This window comes from Lynx rufus, unplaced genomic scaffold (genome assembly GCF_022079265.1).
Source record: "Lynx rufus isolate CCGP_SWC_20201006 ecotype Redwood Valley unplaced genomic scaffold, mLynRuf1.p SCAF_21, whole genome shotgun sequence".
Classification (NCBI taxonomy): Eukaryota; Metazoa; Chordata; class Mammalia; order Carnivora; family Felidae; genus Lynx; species Lynx rufus.
Genome location: NW_025814836.1, coordinates 22,552,603 through 22,573,863, shown reverse-complemented (window position 1 = coordinate 22,573,863; position 21,261 = coordinate 22,552,603). Strand labels below are relative to the sequence as shown.

The 21,261-nt window shown below is 41.9% G+C and overlaps 1 protein-coding gene across 1 annotated transcript; it reads left to right on the top strand.

The window, feature by feature from the left end:
• The first annotated feature begins 6,972 nt into the window (after positions 1-6,972).
• PEX11A (peroxisomal biogenesis factor 11 alpha) lies at positions 6,973-20,590 on the top strand. The gene is made up of 3 exons (XM_047086838.1): positions 6,973-7,080; positions 17,256-17,371; positions 19,324-20,590. Exons 1-3 carry the CDS (start codon positions 7,025-7,027, stop codon positions 19,893-19,895), a joined length of 744 nt encoding a protein of 247 aa, XP_046942794.1. The 5' UTR covers positions 6,973-7,024; the 3' UTR covers positions 19,896-20,590.
• Positions 20,591-21,261: the final 671 nt, after the last annotated feature.

Here is a 21,261-nt window from a genome sequence, read left to right as displayed (position 1 = left end):
TGTGATGTTTCCGGCGCATGGGTAGAGGAGCCAGGTGTCTGAATATGAGAGAAAAGAACCACCTGAAAGAATTGGTAGGGACAGTAAACCGAGCTCCCACAGGGCCAGGAGTAATGCCTGTATCCACCAGGGAGAATGGAAAGCCTCGTAATTCACAAGCTTTGGGTGGAGTGCTCAGAAGAGTCTTGCCAAGTAGCAGGGAAAATTAGCCCTCAAATAAATGCCGCTCTGGTATCGCCAATCCAGTCTTAGAAGTTACGAGATCAAACGACTGATAAATAACTGCATACCAAAACAAAGCTTAAGAATACTTAGAGGAATACAGAAATATCCAGCATCTAATGAAGGAAATGTCTGGGATCCAATAAAAAAACTACCTGGCATTCAGAGGCAAGAAAACACGCCCATAATGAAGAGAAAAGTCGATTAATTGAAGCTGACTCATAGTCAACACAGCTATTAGAAGTAGCAGAGAAAAAAGTTATTTATATATATATTAAATAACAACAGAATATAAAAGACTTTCTGTATAGTCTTCAACTAACCAGAATACCCATTATATATATATATATATACACCCATATATATATACAAAATATCCATATATATATATATATATAAAATACCCATATATATATATATATTCCACATGTTCAAAAACGAAGAGGAAAAGTCAAGTAGAGATGTGGAAGGTACAAAGTAACCCAAACTGAACTTTTATTTATTTAGTTTTAAACTTTTTAATGTTTATATTTATTTATTTTTTAATTTTTATTTATTTTTGACAGAGAGAGACAGAGCATGAGCGGGGGAGGGGCAGAGAGAGAGGGAGACACAGAATCTGAAGCAGGCTCCAGGCTCCGAGCTGTCAGCACAAAGCCTGACGCGGGGCTCGAACACACGAACTGTGAGATCATGACCTGAGCCGAAGTCGGATGCTCAGCCGACTGAACCACCCAGGCGCCCCAATGTTTATTTATTTTTGAGAGAGACAGACAGGGCATGAGTGGGGAAGGGACAGAGACACAGAATCTGAAGCAGGCTCCAGGCTCTGAGCTGTCAACACAGGGCCCCACACGGGGCTCGAACTCACAAGCTGCGAGATCATGACCTGAGCCGAAGTTGGACCCTCAACTGACTGAGCCACCCAGGTGCCCCAACCCAACTGAACTTCTAGAGATGAAAACTACAGTGTCTGAGATGAAGAACAGGTTTGATTAATCACAAACTTTCAGAGCAAAATAAATTAGAAGATTAGTGAATTTGAAGATACAGCAATAGAAACAACCAGAAAAAATGAAGTGAGGTGTGGGAGTTACCTGAAGTTCCCTAATATGTATGATTGAAATCCCCAAAGGAGGGAAGAAACAAAAAAAATCTGTAGAAATAGACAAAATATTTCTAAATATGATAAAAACTATAAACTCACAGATCCAAGAAGAAAAACAAGTCCTAAGGAAATGAAACATGAAGAAATCTATACCAAGGCACATTGTGATCAAAACTAAAGACGCGATAAAGACAAATTTTGAAAAGCAGCCAGAGGGGGGAAAAAAAAAAAGACGTAAATAAAGGAACAAAATACAGGAGAGCAGCAGATTTCCTGAAGGAAAGCACCAGTGAGAGAGCAGTGAAGCAGTGTTCTAGAAGACTCTAGCCAACGACAGCAGTGTTCAGCTTCTTTTTTAAGTACGTATGAAACATTTACCAAGACACATCATATCCTGGTCTGTAAGCCAAGTCTTAATAAATTAAAAAGTACTCAAGTCATACAAACTATGTTTTCTGACCACTCAGAATTATTTTAGAAGTCAATAACAGATATTTAGAAAGATGCAAAACCTCAAAAATAGCATACTTCTTAATAACTTATAGGTTATAACTAATTATATAACCTATAGTTATAGGTTATAACTAATAGGTATAATAACATACCTATTAGAATGGCTAAAATAAAAAAAAGTATTGACAATACTAATAAAGATGCAGAGTAAGTGGGCAGGAATACAAAATGATACCACCCTGGAAAAGGATTTGGCAGTTTCTTATGAAGTTAAACATATATTTTACTCTATGACCCAGCAAGTGCGCTCCTGGGTATCTACTCCAGGAGTATGAATACTTACACTCACACACAAACCTGTACACAAATGTTTATAGTGGCTCTACTTACAACTGCCAAAAATAAAAAAACAATCCAAATAGCCTTCACTGGGTAAGTGGATAAATCAACAGTGGTGTATCCACATAATGGAATACTCCTTGGTAATAAAAAGTAAAAAACTACTGATATACACAAAAATATGGGTGAATCTCAAAGACATTATGCTCAGTGAAAGAAACCAGTCTCAAAATTTATGTGCAGTGATTCTATTTATATGGCATTCTAGGAAAGACAAAATGAGTAATGGGGGACAGATCAGTAGTTGCCAGGAGTTATGGGTGGAGGAAGAATATTATTTAAAAAAAGGATAGCATGAGGGGGGCTTGGGGGGGGGCGACGAAGCTGTTTTACCCAGATTGGAAAGGAAAATATAAAGCTGTCTTTATTCCTATTCAATATGATTATCTACATAGGAAATCTGATGAAATCTACCAAAAAATCTACTAAAACTAATAAATGATGTTGGCAAGGTTGCAGGATATAAGTTCAATATACAAAAACCTACTGTATTTCTATATACTGGCAACAAAAATCAAAAATTGAAATTAAAAAATACTATAATAGTATCAAAAGTATTATATAGGGATAAACCTGGCAAAAGTTGTATAAACTGTACACTTAAAGCTGTAAAATATTGCTGAGAGAAATTAAAGGAGACCTAAGTAAATGGGTTGAGATACTTTGCGGGTTAGAAGACTCAGTTTTGTTAAGATGTCAATTCTTCCCAAATCTAAAATTCAACACAATCCCTATGAGAGTCCCAGCTGGCCTTTTTTTTTTCTTTTAAGAAATTAAGAAGCTCATTTTATAATTCATATGGATATGCAAAGTACCTAGAATAGCCAAAATAACTTAGAAAAAAAAGGACAGAATTGGAGGACCAACACTACCTAGTTCAAGACTATTATAAAACTACAGTAATCAAGACAGTGTGGTATTGACATCAAGCTACACAAATACATCAGTGAAACCAAATAAAAAGTCCAGAATTAGACTCACATATGAACAGACAGCTTATTTTTGACAAAGGCGCAAAGCTAATTCAGTGGGAAAAGGATAGTTTTTTTTCCCAATAAATAATGCTGCAGCAATTCAATATCCACATGGAAAAGAAAATGAACTCTGATCTATACCTTGCAGCATATACAAAAATTCACTCAAAGTAGATCATAGACCAAAATGTAAAATTTTAAACTATGTAACTTCTGAAAGAAAATATGGAGGAAACCTGTGCAATCTTCAGTTAGACAAAGATTTCTTAGATATGACATTGAAGCACAATCCATAAAAGAAGAAATGGGTAACTTAAACCTTTCAGAAATACGTGTATGTTTTTCAAAAACCACCATTTAGAGAATGAAAGATAGTCCACAGTCTGGGAGAAAACGGTTGCAGGTCATATATATGATAAATTACTTGTGTCCAGAATATTTTGCACATTCTTAAAACTCGGTAATAAGAAATGACTCAATTCTTTCAAATGGGCCAAAGGTTTGCGCACTTAACCAAAGAAGATATAACTGACGGACATGGGCACACGAAGAGATGTTCCATTGTCATTAGTTAGTGAAATGGAAATTACAAGCACAATACATGTGTATTAGGATGCCTAAAGGTAAAAAGATCACACCAAGTGTTGTCAAGGATGTGGAGGACCCCGGAATTCCTCCAACTACTGTTGGGAAGGTAAAATGGTACAATCAGTTTGGAAAATAGTTTAGTAACTTCTTAAAAAGTTAAACATACTACCTACCACTATAGCCAGTCATCCCACTCCTCAGTATGATATAAGGGAACTGAAAACACATCCACACATAGGCTTCTACATGAATGCTCATCATGGCTTTATTAGTAGGAGCCCCAAACTGGAAACAACAAATGTTTATCAATAGGCAAACAGATAAACTCCCAGACAGTCACATCCCATATTTAGTGGGCATACAAAATAGCACAGCCACTTTGGAAAATAGTCTAGCAGTTTCTCACAAAGTTGAACATACACTCGTCCTATGATTCAGGAATTCCATTCCTACATATTACACAAGAAAAACTTAACATTTCATATGAAAATCTGTACTGTGCTATATTTATAGCACCTTTATTTATAATTGCCCCAAGCTAGAAACAACACGCACTTCAGTGCGTGAAGAGTTAATGAACTATGGTAGGTCCATACAATGGAACACTAGTTAACAATAAAAAGTTATAAACTACTGATTATGCTAAGTGAAAAAAATCAGATAGAAAAACCTACATACTACATGATTCAATTTGATGTTATGAAAAAGCAGAATTATAGGTATGGAGAACAGACTATATAAATCTGTGTTTAGAAGCACCCTGTGTTCATCTTTATCATCTAACGTATCATTGTGTTGTGTTTACTATTTACTCGTGTCCCCCATTAACCTTTTACCTTAGGCTGAGAGCTTAGCACAGTGGTCGGGACATGGCTAACATTCAATAAATTTGCCTGCAGTATTGCCCTACCCTGGGACATAAATTTAGAGGATACTTCTGTCTCTCTCCCAAGCACTTCACTCTGAAAAGGATGAGTAATTTGTGGGGCCAAGAGATTATACCCACCCAGAGCCTAGATGCACCCTTCTGGAGTCTAGACCATGTTCAGGTACCTATACCCCTGAAATTTACTGCCCAGATGATGCCAAGGCCTGCACAAACTTCTTTCCCAGCTTTCTCTTGAGGGCAGGCCCAGATGCTAATGTGTGCACCCCTAGATGTGAAAGATGGCCAAGGCATGGCTATTTGCAGGGGCAGGGGCAGGGGCAGAACTTGGATGTGGCTTGGAATATCCACACATTGCATGTAAGGCCCCTCTCAGTGATGTGAATGGCAGCCAGGAATGAGAAGAGGAGGGGTGTGGGAAAGGACCAGGGGGCCAGCTCTCCCCACAGTACCATATTCCAGCTGTGTTTCCAGGTATTCCAAGCAGCCCAAGAATTCCTTTTTTTTAAATATAATTTATTGTCAAGTTAGTTCACATACAGTGTATACAGTGTGCTCTTGGCTTTGGGAGTAGAGTCCCATGATTCATTGCTTACATACAACACCCAGTGCTCATCCCAACCAATGCCCTTTTCAATGCCCATCACCCATATTCCCACCTACCCTGCCCCCCCATCAACTCTCAGTTTTTTCTCTGTATTTAAGAGTCTCTTATGGTTTGCCTCCCTCCCTGTTTGAAACAATTTTTCCCCTTCCTTTCCCCCGTGGTCTTCTGTTAAGTTTCCCGAATTCCATATGAGTGAAAACATATGATATCTGTCTTTCTCTGACTTATTTCACTTAGCAGAATTACCCTCCAGTTCCATCCACGTTGTTGCAAATGGCAAGATTTCATCCTTTCTCATTGCCAAGTAGTATCCCATTGTGTATATATACACACCACATCTTCTTTATCCATTCATCAGTTGAGGGACACTTGGGCTCTTTCCATAATTTGGCTATTGTTGAGAGTGCTGCTATAAACATTGGGGTACCTGTGCTCCTATGAATCAGTACTCCTGTATCCTTTGGATAAATTCCTAATAGTGCTATTGCTGGAGCCCAAGACTTCTGAATGTGAAACTGGTAGAAGGTAGAAGACAAGGTAGAAGAACATATCTAATGTGACAATTGGGTTACCTTGACTTAAAACTTCTAAATATTTAAACGTATGGAATGTGTGGGGCACCTGGCTGGCTCAGTCAGTGGAGCACAGGAGGCTTGATCTTGGGGTCATGGGTCTGAGCCCCACTTTGGGCGTAGAGATTAGTTAAAAAAAAAAATCTTTGGGGCACCTGGGTGGCCCAGTTGGTTGAGCATTAGGTTCCTGATTTCAGCTCAGGCCATGATCTCACTGTTTGTGAAATCCAACCCCATATCAGGCTCTGCACTGACAGCACAGAGTCCACTTGGGATTCTCTCTCTCTGCCCCTCCCCCACTCTCTAAATAAATAAATTAAAAAAATAAAATCTTTAAAATTAATTAATTAATTAATTAATTAACATATGGTATGTGGGTCTCTATTTGTAGTCCTACCCCGGGGCCTGCAAATGTTAAGGGCAGGCCTGACAAAGGGAATAAAGATTACGAAAATAGCTCACCTTACTTTTTGATTACAGGGGGTACATTATAAAATTACTGCTATGGAAGGGGTGGGATTTCACATCTTCAGGCCCCAGAAAACTGCCATTCAGTGGTGCAGTTTCATCATAATTAACTTCTGCCTCCACTGTGTTCATGTTAGCCCTTCTAGGACTTCCTTAAGTAGCAATCTTCTTACAGTACTCAATAAACCTAGCAGAGAATTCTCTCACTTTACCCAGCTCTCCGTGCTAGCAACACATGCCACAAACTGGCTTATCTCTGCTCTAACCATTTCCTTCCCCAGACCTGGAGCTGCTGTTCCTCAAGGGAAACCGAGGCACAGAGGTGGGAAATGATGCGGCCGCAAAGACCCCAAGCAAAACCTGAAGGGAATCTGCATTCAGGATGCCACATGGGTTTTTCCTGAGTTCCCAGGGTCTCCGGGAATGCCGGTGGCTGGGGAGACGGCCCCCCGTCCCGCAAAGCCCCCCTCTAGGAGACCCTAGATATCAAAGGGCGTTTGGGGACACGCGGGGAACCGCTGAACCCCAGACCAAAGGCCGAGCTTCCGCTCACCTGCGCCGGCAGCTTGGCGTCGCCTTAGTAACCGCCACTTCCGGCCGCCACCGGAAGTCCGCGAAGTCCCCGGTCGGAAGGCGCGTCCGCCCCCACGGGGGCGGGGAGACTCACTCTGTCCCGCGGGGGACCCAGCGACACCCTGGAGGACTCGAGACTGCGCCGCGGGTGGCACGTGGCCTCGGCTGGGCGTCATGGATGCCTTCATCCGCTTCACCAACCAGACCCAGGGCCGGGACCGACTCTTCAGGTGAGTCAGGAGCCCGCGGCCTTCACTCCTTCCCGGTGCCGCAACCCGAGCTGGTCCCGTGTGGTTCGGCCCCGGAGGAGGGACCGAGTTCGTTTCTGGAGCCGCTCTCCGGCCCCTCTCTGGCACTCTGCGGGACTCCGGCGGAGCCTCCTCCCGGCAGCCTCCGAGGCCCTCACCGTGGTGGACCAGTCCCCCAGCCCTCTTTTTTTTTCAAGTAATCCCTACACCCACCATGGGGTTCGAACTCACACCTCCCAGGATCAAGAGCCCCACGCTCCACCGCTACACCTGAGCCAGCCAGGTGTCCCCGCCAGGATTTTTTTTTTAATGTTTATTTTTGAGATAAAGAGAGCACAAGCAGAGGAGGGGCAGAGAGAGAGAAACACAGAATCTGAAGCAGGCTGCAAGGCTCTAGGCTGCCAGCGCAAAGCCCCAACTCAGGGCTCGAACCCACAAACTGAGATCATGACCTGAGCTCAAGTCCCAAGTTGGAGGTTAACCGACTGAGCCACTCAGCACTCCCCCATCTCCCCATCCCCCACCGCCACCCCCCACCAGGAATTTTATAAGATGAACTTTGGGTTGGCATTTGTGGCCAGGGAAGCCAACCCCTTGGCCGTGGTTTCAAATACCCCATGAAACGCTTATGGAGACACAGAAATTGTATTTATCTTTTTTCATCGTCCTGCCTACCTCATTGAGATTGTAGGGAAGGAACAATTCTTCCTCTACCTTCAAGGTCTTTCAGCCAGCCAAAGAATTAAATTTACACAAAACAGGTTCACAGGAGGAAAAATCAAAAAACAAAAAAATCAAGGATGTGTGCACAGTGGCTGGTATTGAGACCTGAAGAAATGACCAAGGCAGGGATTTTTTTCTTCTTTTGAGACACAGAGACAATACATTTATGAGGAATCGGCAGGATAAAGAAAGCAGGTGTTTGGAAACTTGAGTTAGGAGGGAATCCTAAACAGAATTTAGGCTGAGTTGGTAGGGTTAGGAAAAAAAGTAACCAGGTTCGTTTCTGAAGCTTTCTCTGTTTTGAAGTCCCTATCTCCGGCGACAAGGATGTCCTTTTACTTCCTTAGTACAGGGAGGGTATTTCGCACATGGAAGATGTGTTTCCGGCTTTCTGGGTGACAGAGGAGTCTCTGAACCGCTGTTTCTTAAGTAATTTTTATTTAATTTGTATGCCAAAGTGGCACATTTTGGGGTGCCTACCCTTGGCCTCTACGGTTCCCTTTTCTGAAACTTCCCTGGAAGTTTTCTTGCTTTAAAAGTTGAGCTGATAAATTGTCCCGTCTGCTTGAACCAGTGTCTTAGTTCTGAGGATAGGTCGTTTTAGTTAAACTCACTTCGGGAGGCGGTGATACAAGTGTGTTCTCGCAGTTAGGCCTGTGGTTCAATTATCCAGGTAATAAATAAGGCCTTTCTCTGGAAATTAAAAGAAAAATAATGACCAGTGATTGGATCAAGTTGTAAAGCCAGTTCCTGAGTCCTGAATATAGCCAGCCCAGAGGGTTTCTAGTTGTCACGCTGAAAGCATCTTTACATAAAGTGAGGGCAGGCAGTGGCAATCTGGTGGAGTTTCTTGGTTTGTAACTTGAGTGTCTCTGGTGATCATTTCGAGTGGCCCATAGAGCACCAGGCACGAAGATCGTTTACGTATGAGCTGTTGTGCTTTTTCTGAAGGGCTCATCAAGTTGTTCATACTCAGTTTGCAGGGCTTCGGGGAAAAGGGTGGTCTTAGTTATCAAATGATTTCAAGTCAAACAGATAGAAAATATCAAAAATACTAGTTTGAAGAATTGTAGCCAGGCATTGGAAGAAACTAAAAGGAAATCAGGATCTAGTCCCGTTTATAATGAATTGTATTTGAATCTAATATCCACAGAGGTGTGTTACTGAAACGTTTTTTTTTCCCATAATCACCTTCATTTTACTAGAGATAGCCAAATTAAGACTAATTTCTTTGCCAAATGAATCTAGTTTGGATAAACTTGGCCTGATGATTTACATAAGTACAGCAAAAATAGTGATTAATCATACAGGCTCTTTTAAATCCAGGGCCAGCTGGGTGGCTCAGTCAGTCGAGCATCCAACTTGGGCTCAGGTCATGATCCCACGGTTCATGAGTTTGAGCCATACCCTGGGCTGTGTTCTGACAGCTTGGAGCCTGGTGCCTGCTTCAGATTCTGTGTCTCCCTCTCCACCCCCCCCCGCCCCCTCTTAAAAATAAATATTAAGAAGAAAAACACTTAAATCTGCTGTTGAACTTTAAACAGCCTCTTGAGTCCAGAAGCCAAGCCAAATACTTGCCATCAGACTTCACCTGTAATACGTATAAGTTAAAGTTCATTGCTCTCTTCTTGAGGTCCCCCAAATACCCTGAGGTTCTTGTACCCGCCAGGAAGTGACCTCCTTTACTCACCTGGTGAGAGGCTCCTGCTGGGAGCCCTGCAAGCAAGGTATTAGGCTCTTCTTCCAAAAGGCTTTACTGGCTCCATATGATCACCATTAGTGCCTTAAAACTCTCTAGCCATATCTGAATTTATGCCCGTCTCCCAAATGTGACATTCCAGTCAAAGCCTTGGTAATATAACCCGTGTTTCTAACCATGTCCTGCGCAAGGAGAACAAACTCTCATTGAACTCACCCAAATAAGTGTGTTGTCAAAAAAACATAAGAATTCAATGAGAGTTTTTGAATTCTAGAGGGATCAGACAGGGAGAAAAAGATAAATTGTTGTGAATCATAGCTTAAGAGAAAAACTTTTCTTAAATCTGGAAAAATGAAACATTAAAAGTCAGTATTTCAAACAAAAATGTCATTAAACTTATAATTATCCTCCTCTGTTTATGTTATTCTTGATCTGCTCAAATTCAGTTTTTCCTTTCGTTCCAGACATTCTTACCCAGTTCAGTTTTATGATCTTAAAATTATCAGAATCCTGCATTTGTCAAAATTCCTTTTTATGAATCTCTCAAGATGAAACGCATTTACAGGAAGCTTTTGGAGAAGCATCCAAGTAAAGTATTAACTGTCTGTAAATGATAAAAATTAAAAATGGCCATGGTTACAGATCTGCTTAGAGTTTGTCAGGGAGCAAGAATTCCTGTCCACTCAAAGGTCCTGTCCCTCAAATTGACATGAGGCAGATTAACAGGAAAAAAATCAAATTTGATAATGGGGGATCCACGTAGACATGGAAATTCCAAAGGCAGGCAAGATGAGGTATATATGTCATTCTGAACTCAGGAGAAGGGATAGGGGTCTGGGGCTTCAGAGGAAAGGAATGTACTTTTACAGTGTGGTAAGAACAGATGTTTGGTAATTTGACGTTTGCCCTACGGTACAGATGGGTCATTCAGATAAAATTTATCTTTGCTAATCACCCTTATTCTGGGAAAGAACCTCAATTTAGATTCTACGTAGTTAAGGAAGGGGCAGAAGTTTCCCTTGAGCCCACAGGGTCTCAAGTGCCTTCAGCTCAAAATAATCCACATGCCAAAGGGGTACATTTTGGGGGGACCTGTCATGAACCCCTTTAAGTTCATTACAGTGCAACTGACAAGGAAATTTATTTCTGTGACATCTAACACTTCAAGATAGTTCTATACCAGTACATACCAGATTTCTAGGAGTTTCATATAATTTCTAGAACACATATCTTTAAAATTTTTTTTTTCAATGTTTATTTATTTTTGGGACAGAGAGAGACAGAGCATGAACAGGGTAGGGGCAGAGAGAGAGGGAGATACAGAATCGGAAACAGGCTCCAGGCTCTGAGCCATCAGCCCAGAGCCCGACGCGGGGCTCGAACTCACGGACCGCGAGATCGTGACCTGGCTGAAGTCGGACGCTTAACTGACTGCGCCACCCAGGCGCCCCTAGAAGACATATCTTTTTTTTTTTTTTTTTTTTTTTTTTTTTTTTTAAATTTTTTTTTTTTCAACGTTTATTTATTTTTGGGACAGAGAGAGACAGAGCATGAACGGGGGAGGGGCAGAGAGAGAGGGAGACACAGAACCGGAAACAGGCTCCAGGCTCCGAGCCATCAGCCCAGAGCCCGACGCGGGGCTCGAACTCCCGGACCGCGAGATCGTGACCTGGCTGAAGTCGGACGCTTAACCGACTGCGCCACCCAGGCGCCCCTGACATATCTTAATAACATATCTATACAAATGTAATTTAAGAGGATTTAGTGTCACTTGACAATGCTTCTCATGTAATTTAACACAACAAACCTAATTAATGTAATAGCTCCTTTTTCATAAAAGAAGACCAAATATTTTGAAATGTTCCATGGACCCTCTGGAACATTCCAGTTAAGTTGTAGACTTGATTTTAGAATTTGATGTTGGGAAGTTTGTCAAAAAATATCAAAACATTTGATTAAATAAGATCACAGATCATGATGAAACAAAATCAATTTAGCTAAAGTGACAATAAAAATTTTTTTAATGTTTATTTATTTATTTTTGAGAGAGAGAGTGCACAAGCAGGGGAAGGGCAGAGAGACAGGGAGAGAGAGAATCCCAAGCAGGCTCCCTGCAGTCCACACAGGCCTCACTGTCCTCGAAGTGCCCGACACGGGGCTCGATCGCACGAACCATGAGATCATGGCCTGAGCCGAAATCAAGAGTCAGACGCTTAACTGACTGAGCCACCCAGGCAATAAAAAATTTTAAAGACAAATACAAAAGGTTACATAGTTGTAAGCAAAACTTAGCTTTTTTAGTATTAAGAAGACTCAGTTTTTTTGAATAGTCAAAGATCTGATAAAGACAAAGCATTGAATCTTCGTTTTTCTAGGCAGATTACATTAAAGGTAAAAAACTCTTTACAGTTTCTTATAAAAAGCAAACCAATAACCTAAGAAAACTTCTTCCTTTCATTTTATTTCATTTCATGTCAATTCCAGTATAATTAATATAGTGTTATGTTAGTTTCAGGTGTACAATATAGTGATTCAATGGTTCCATATATTACTGAGTGCTCATCAAGATAAGTGTGCACTTAATCCCCTTCATCTATTTTACCCATCCCTCCACCCACCTCCCCTCTGGTTACCATCTGTTTGTTTTCCGTAGTTAAGAGTCTGTGTTTTGGTTTGTCTTTTCTGTCTCTCTCTCTCTCTCTCTCTCTCTCTCTTTTGTTTCTTAAATCCCACATATGAGTGAAATCGTATGGTATCTGGCTCTGGCTTATTTCACTTAACATCATACTGTCTAGATTCCCCCCAGGTTGTTGCAAATGGCAAGATTTCATTTTTTTTTTTTTATGGCTGAGTGATATTCCATTGTGTGTGTGTGTGTGTGTGTGTGTGTGTGTCCTTTAACCTATTGATGGGCACTGGGTTGCTTCCATAATTTAGCTATTGTAAATAATGCAGTAAACATAAAAGTACATATATCTTTTCAAATTAGTGTGTTTGTGTTCTTCAGGTAAATACTCAGTAGTGGAATTACTGCATCATATAGTAATTCTATTTTTAATTTTTTGAGGAACCTCCATACTATTTTCCACAGTGCGTGCCTGTACCACTTTGCATTGCATTCCCACCAACAGTGCAGAAGAGTTCCTTTTTCTCCACATCCTCAACACTTGTTTCTGAAAACTTCTACCTTTTGAAAGAGAAAAATTCTAATTTTGCACCAGTATACTTTTGATATTAAAACTCATTTTTTTTAAATATGTATTTATTTGGAGGGAGAGCGCAAGTGGGAGAGGGGTAGAGAGACTGGGGACAGAGGATCTGAAGCAGGCTCTGGGCTGACAGACTGACAGCAGTGAACCCGATTTGGGGCTCGAACTCACAAACAACGAGATCATGACCTGATCAGAGGACGCTCAACCAACTGAACCACCAGGTGCCCCTTAAAACTCATTGTTAGATAAGTTTATTTTAATCTTAGCCAGTACTGACCACATATAAAATTCGTTTTCAAAGGTTCCTTTTCCCTAAACTTTCTACAACCTTTTTTTTTTTTTTTTTTTTTAATATTCAGATTTTTGTCGTAAGTTTTCCCTCTTTAAATGATTAGCCTCACTTTAGGATAAAAAATTTTTTTGCCCCCCAAAAATGTATTTCCGTTCTTCATACTTTTTCTTACCAAAAACATACATTTTACTTTCCTTGAAAGTTGTTTCTTTTATTATTTAAAACATTTTTTAAAATTTTTATTTATTTTTAATTTTTTTAATGTTTTTATTTATTTTTGAGACAGAGACAGAGCATGAGCAGGGGAGGAGCAGAGAGAGAGGGAGACACAGAATCCGAAGCAGGCTCCAGGCTCTGAACTGTCAGCACAGAGCCCGACGCGGGGCTCGACGCAGGGCTCGAACTCACGGACTGTGAGATCGTGACCTGAACCGAAGTTGGACGCTTAACTGACTGAGCCACCCAGGTGCCCCTAACACATTTTTTTAATGTTTATTTATTTTTGAGAAAGAGAGAGAGAGAGAGTGCAGGCAGGGGAGGGGCAGAGAAAGAGGGAGACACAGAATCTGAAGCAGGCTCCAGGCTCCGAGGTGCCAGGACAGAGCCCGACACGGGGCTCAAACTCGCAAACTGTGAGATCATGACCAGAGCCAAAGTCGGGCGATTAACCAACTGAGCCACCCAGGCGCCCCTGTATTTTATTTTTTAAAGTTTATTTATTTTGAGAGAGAGCGCGTGCTAAGGGGGGAGGGGTAGAAGAGAGAGAATCCCAGGCAGGCTCTGCGTTGACAGTGCAGTAGCTGACACAGCACTTGACCAGCGCTTGATTGTGAGATCTCATGAGCTGTGAGATCATGACCTAAGCTGAAATCAAGAGTTAAGATGTTTGACTGAGCTACCCAGCACCCCTAAAGTTTGTATGTTAAAGAATGGGTCTTAGGTCCTAAAGCAGATGGGGATAGAAAATTTGTATCATAGAGGCATAGAGAAGGTATCCAAGTTTTTTCTAAAGTGGGCTTTTTTAAAGATTTTTTTAAAATTTAAGTTTATCTTAGAGAGTGAGCAAGCAGGGGAGGGGTAGAGAGAGAGGGAGACAGAATCCCAACCAGGCTCTGCACTGTCAGCACGGACCCTGACGTGGGGCTCGAACTTATGTACCACGAGATCATGGCTGGTCATGGGCCGAAATCAAGACTCGGATGCTTAACCAACTGAGCCACCCAGGTGCCCCTCCTATGGTGGGCTCTTTGGGACATACTGGTCTCTTACTAGAGTTGCTAGGCCTGGGCATAATATTCTTTTTAGCAGATTTTATTTTATTTAAATGTTTAAGTTTTATTTTATTTAAGCTTTTAAATTTAAATTTTTAGTTAAATTTAATTTTGTTTAGAATTTATTTTATTTTTATTTTTTATGGAAGCAGTTTATATTTTATTTATTATTATTTTATTAATGTTTATTTTTGAGAGAGAGAGCACACAAGAAGGGGAGGGACAGACAGAGAGAGGAAGACACAGAATCTGAAGTAGGCTCCAGGTTCTGAGCTGTCAGTGGAGAGCCAGATGTGAGGTTCGAACTCACCAGATGCGGGGCTCGAACTCATGAACCATGAGTTCATGACCTGAGCCGAAGTCAGACACTCAACCTATGAACCACCCAGGTGCCCCCAAAGCAGCTTATATTTTAAAAAGTTGCCCCTGCTTTTTTCTTCGGTCTCAGGCTATCTTAGGCCATGTTTACATTTTGAAGACATGATAAGAGTCTTAACTCTGAGGGACAGAGAAGGAATACAGGTTGATTTTTTTTTTCCTTAAGAGATTTTTAGCTAAAATAGGACATAATTCATGCCTTTGTAAAGTCTATGTAAAGCATTTATATAAAAGCCTTCTTTTTGAGTGAGGAGGTCTTTTACTTCTTAGTACAGAGAGGGAGGGTATTTTTCACATGGGAGATGTGTTTCCTACTTTCTGGGGGACAAAGGAGGGGCTGAGTGTCCTTGTACCATTGTTTCTTAAGTGAATTGTTTAAAATAATCATTATAGCAAAGTGGCACATTTTGGGGCAGCCTGCCCTTGGCCCCTGCAAGACACTGAGTGTGAAATAGTTTTGTGAACTGTGGAAGAGAGCACAGTCTGGAGAGCACCTCTAAGGTACATGCCATGCTACTGAAAATCCTAAGCAGAGATAGTGCTTTAATCCTAATTAGGTCATGTTGTTTCTTTTAGAAATTTGGTTGATTCTTACTCAATAAAAAAAAAAAAAAAAAAAAAAAGAATAGTTACGGTTGAGGTTTCGACAGCATTCCCTTCTCTTCTGGGTGTACAGGTACTAATACAGACAGTCCAATAAGACTAGCCCCAATACTGGGACTTTCGGAAGCTGACTTTATGCCAGGTACTGTTCTCAGTGCGTCACAGCTGTACATTCATTTAACCCTCATTACTACTCTGAGAGGTAGATACTCTGAATTATTCCCCTTTCACAGACAGGGAGACCGAAGCAGAAGGTTAATAGGTCCTAAGTGGCAGAGCTGAGATTTAAATCCACACAGTTGATTCCAATGCCCACCATTTTAACGGCCAGCCCATACTACTGTTGTGATTAATTTGATAGGCTTTTTTAATGATCGCATTGTATGCGAGCTTCATTAAAATAGAAGCCTTCAATTTCAGTGCACTTGGAATGTGCCCTGCAAGGTTTATCAGTGAGGTTGGTTAATAAAATAATTGTTCGGATGTACTTTTCCGTAAGATCTGAGATCTCTAGTATTCATTTCCCAATGCCCTTGGTGATCCATGGCTCCTGTAAACAAACTGGCATTCACAAAATACTACCTTGGTTTTGGATGCATTCCTGTTTTTCGACCAGGTCTGAGAAAGGGGGACCCATTGACGTGACTGGCTTGAGCCCTCTAGCCAGGAAGCTACTTAAAAAAAATTTTTTTAATGTCTATTTATTTTTGAGACAGAGCACGAGTGGGGAAGGGGCAGAGGGAGAGGGAGACACAGAGTCTGAAGCAGGCTCCAGGCTCTGAGCTGTCAGCACAGAGCCCGATGCAGGGGCTCGAATCCATGACCTGTGAGGTCATGACCTGAGCTGAAGTCAGACACTTAACTGACTGAGCCACCCAGGCACCCTGGAAGCTGCTTTAAAAAGGAGAGAGGGAAAGATATTCTTTTTACTTCATCCTCAATAACAAGTTTACCGTTTTGGAAAATGTGCCACATTTTTATTGAAAATAATATTTGTAGCCTAAAGGGATTCAAATGCAGTTACAGAACTGTAGGAAACAGGCACCTACTTTGTTAATAGGCTGCCAAATGCATTTAGATGTTTGATTATGTGATATAAAATTTCTCGTGTGTTAGAAGGCATTATTATTTGTAGTCATAACAATAATCACTTTATTGAATATTTAGTATTAAATAGTCTATATATAAAACACTAGTTTTGAAAGACAAACATAAAAATATATCTAGGCTTATTCACGTATTGGTGTGTATTTGATCCTTTTCTAAAAAATTAAGCAATGTGGGGCATCTGGGTGGCTCACGCTGTTGAGTGTCTGACTTCAGCACAGGTACTGATCTCATGGTTGGTGAGTTTGAACCCCGTGTCGGGCTCTGTGCTGACAGCTCAGAGCCTGGAGCCTGCTTCTGATTCTGTATCTACCTCTCTCTCTGTCCCTCCCCAGTTGCACTCTGTCTCTGTCTCTCTCTCAAAAATAAGTGAACATTAAAAGAAAATTTTTTTTTTAATTAAGCAGTGTGCAAACAACTTTTCATTTGGTTCTGGTTTGAGTGTGTGTCCTATTAGATAAGTATTTGGTTAACTACATGATAAAAAGTTCATTTTAGGAATCTGAAAAGTCACTATACAGGAGAAAATCAAGAATATGAATCTTTGCAGACTTCACCTAGGGGAGATTTTTGGGCAGTTCACCACTTTGGCTCTATCCATTTCTCTGTGCCAGCAAAAGGCGTTTTGGGGGGCTGATCACCGTAACTGCAGAGTTCCCTTTCATCACCTTTGTGTCACATTTGCATCACATGCTCTACCCTTTGGCCCTGTGGGGTCACTGTTGCAGAATTATGCTCTTGTAAGAACTGCTTACGTGAGAAATTGTCTTGGAAACTTTGCTTTTAGCAACACACATTTCTCCTTTCTTTGCTTCATGAATCAAATTTTATTTGGTTTATAAATCATTCTCATTTTTTGTTTTCCATTTCAGAGCCACTCAGTACACATGCATGTTGCTTAGATATTTGTTAGAGCCTAAAGCTGGCAAAGAGAACGTGGTAATGAAGCTCAAGAAACTGGAGTCCAGTGTGAGCACTGGCCGTAAATGTAAGTACCCTGTCTCTTGAGGGACAGTGGCTCCTGGTTTCGAATCGTCAGACCTTGTCATTTACAAAGTACTCTGTAGATCATTCATTACTAATCAATCACGTTTTTTGATGAGGTTGACCAGTAAGGCTGCCCTCATGAAATGACAGGCCAAGAAGATTGAAGTTTTGCTGCAGACCATTCACAGACACCCTGCAGACATGCAGTGTATTAGCTCAACTGTAGTTCTTAGAATTACACAATGTTTTGGCAATCCCTGACATGAGCTTCCGGCTCTTGGAAGGCCTTTGTATTCTCTAGAACAGAATACCTTGCCTTTTCCTTGCCTTTTCCCTTCTTCTCTGGAGGAATTACTAGAGGAAACGGTTAAGGTGGTTCTCAGACTGTGGAGTGGTTTCATGTTCAAGGCAAAAGTGAAGTCCGTGTTTTGTACTCATCTGATTTGCTTTAATAATAAAGCGTACTGGGAAACCCATCCTTCTAATAACAATCGCATGGCTGAATCTTAGTGGTTTGATGAGAATCAGATATTGCTACAGTAGGTAGACAGAGGTGTTAGAATGGAATATAGAAATCAGATGTTGATCAGTTATTTTGGAGCACCTGCTTTAGGTATAGTTCTGAGCTTTCTGAAAGAACTAAGATTACACGGTATAAATAATGGTGTAAGATTTAGTGCCAAATATATTGGCTAGGATAGAGGAAAAGAAAGGTTTGGGAGGAGGTGGAACTTGAGGTGTGGCTAGAGAGAGTGGGAAGGAGAGCCTTCTTGAAGGGTGATTTCCTCCGTGAAGGCTCAAAACTGTTCATGAGCAAACTGTTGTATTGGAAGGTCAATGAGAAACGAGTTTGACAGAGAAAAGACTTCAGTTATCCAGCAGAGGGATGTTGGAAGGTAGGGTGAGCTTTTCTGGATGGCTTTGAAGGGTAGGATTAGAAGTTCTCAGATTCTTTAGTGTGTCAGAGCTCACTAGTCTCCGAAGTGCAGGAAAGACTTACCCAAGGTCATTCAGCTAGCTAGTGCAAGAGCCAGAACTGGAACCCAGGATTATTCATTACATATTCTGTTTTGTGTTATTGTTGACACAGTAATCCCGGGCATTCTTCTGAGGTAATTCTCTTGAGGGTAGCTACTTTTGAACGTTTGCTCAGTCTAAGATAGAGTCCTTTAATGAAGGTACAGGTACTTCTTTTGGATTGTCCGTAACGTTTAGGATTATAACTCATTCTGAGTAGGTGCTCGGTAAATACTTGTCGATTGATACATCCCAGATTAATTGAATTACATGCTCAGATAAGGATATGCCTCACAGTGGTTGATTTAATTCGACTAGGAACAGTTTCCCTAGCCACTACATCCTACCATCCTACTTTGTCTTCTTGACAGTAGGGAGCTGAAGGGGGTTGGAACCACAGAGATGGCAGGATGATAACGGCATTTTATAAAAAAGCAAATCTTTTGTCTGGAAAGTAAGTAAAATCTGAGGCATCAGACTCTCCAAACGAATACTGGCATCTGGGTCAGAGAAATGCCCACAGTGAATTAAAGCTTCGTATGTGAAAATAATAATAATAGTAGCAGCAATGGTACATCTAGACTTCATGTGATCGTAGTACTTTTCTTCTAAAGACGTATAGCTGGTAATATTCAAACGTCACAATCCACACTCATGATTGACCTTGCCTAAAGTATATCGTAAGCCACTGTTAAGGTATCCACTGGAATGGAGGTGATAAATTTAAAGAGTCACTGTCTTCTGTGCCTTCCAGCATCATTTTCCGTGTCCTTCGTGTACTGTAAAGTCCTTCCTTATTCCTGAACAAAGACTGAGCCTCACATGGCAGCCACCTGTCAAGACACCAGTGCTGGCCCCTCACCCTGAGGCAGGGATTCTGCCTTCATAGTACATACCAATTAAATATTTGTTAACCGTTGCGGGTTCCTCTTGCAGGGTTCAGGCTGGGCAACGTGGTCCATGCCATACAGGCGACTCAGCAGAGCATTCACGCCACTGCCCTGGTGCCCCGCCTCTGCCTAACGTTAGCCAACTTGAACCGTGTGGTTTATTTCATCTGCGATACCATCCTCTGGGTGAGGAGCGTAGGGCTCGCCTCTCACGTTAACAAAGAGAAATGGCGAATGTGGGCTGCCCGCCATTACTGCTGTTCTCTCCTGCTGAGCCTGGCCAGGGATCTGTACGAAATCTCCCTGCAGATGGAACAGGCGACACGAGACGGGGCAGAGAGGGAGAAATCCCTGCCTCAGGACCCTCCGGGGTACAGCGTGGCCGACGAGGAGACAGAGTGGCTCCAGTCCTTTCTCCTTCTCTTGTTCCGGTCTCTGAGGAAGCATCCTCCCTTGCTCCTGGACACGGTGAAGAACTTCTGCGATATCTTGAACCCCTTGGACCAGTTGGGGATCTATAAGTCCAATCCTGGCATCATTGGACTCGGAGGCCTTGTGTCGTCTCTAGCAGGCATCATCATTGTGGCGTATCCTCACATGAAGCTGAAGACGCAGTGAAGCGGTTTCGGTCTCAAGACTGGCACCTGCTTTAAAAGACACCGTCTCAGGATGGACATCTGCGTGAGGCGCAGACCATGTCAGACTGTGCTTAAAGACGGGTTCTTGTGAGCGTTTAGTGACCAGTGATGTGAGCAAGGGCGGGGCCAAGAGTGGAGAAGGGGACTGCATGAAGATTTACACGTGTTTTTTAGAGCGCTGGAGTGACTTCTGAATTTCCAAGTATTTCCCTTTCATCTAACATTTATTGAGCCTCTCTCATGCTCATAGTGGGAGCTTACTGTCTACCAAATATATAAAAATTAGAAAAGGCCCAAACCACTGAACACCAATACACCATGACTTTGGGGCTGAGAACCTCACTTCCGTAGATCTGCTGCTCAGCTGTCTCTCAGATCTAGTAGGAGCCTCTTGTTCCTCTGATCGGTTACCAGCCCTGCCCCCCGCCTCTGCATAGATCCCCATGCCAGGGTGCAGGGGGCTGGGCTTACGGCCTTGCATCACTGCACTCCTGTCCTTCCTCTGTCCACAAGGAGACTCAGAAACGCATCAGCCACCTTCGTGGTATAAACTGTGACTTCAGGTAGTGTGTGAGTAAGCAAAAATCAGAAGCACATAGAAAGGACTGAGGTAAAAAATAATGTGCATGAGAGGTGCCTGGGTGTCTCAGTTGAGCATCTGACTCTTGATTTCAGCTCAGGTCATGATCCCAGGGTTGTGGGATCGAGCCTTGCACCAGGCTCCACGCTGAGGATGAAGCCTGCTTAAGATTTTCTCCCTCTCCCTCTGTCCTTTTCCCCCACTCACACTCTCTCTCTAAAATTAAAAAAAAAAAAAAAAAAAATTCTTTTTTTAATATGGAAGGTCACGGTGGGAGCCTGGAGGTAGTAGCCTGTGACAGATGAGGAAACTGAGGTTAAAAAAGTGAGGCCGCGCTTCAGTTTTCAGACTCCCAGTCCAGGGTTCTTTCCATTATATTTCATTGCCTTCCTGGGTGAGTGGAAGTGTGAGACTCTCCAGAATCCTGTGCGAAAAGCCTTTTTTCGAACTTTGTTAGTCATTGGTTCACATAAAAATTAAAACTATAGCTAGATTTATCAGCTGGATTGTTGTATTTAAAGCCATATAATCATTTGGGCCCTTCTACGTTAATTGTCATCAAAATGTATGCAGTTAAGAACTTTTGGGGAATACTCTGAATGTGGGAATGCCATAATTTTCTATGATAAATCAGACCTCCTATGTGCGGGGAGGTTGGGGGGTGGGAGAGAGCAATAAGGGACCAGTGACAAGGCCGTTTATTCGTGTCCTACTTCCCGTCTTGGGTGTTGAGCTGTGATTGCAGATCCTCCGATTTGAGGGCAGT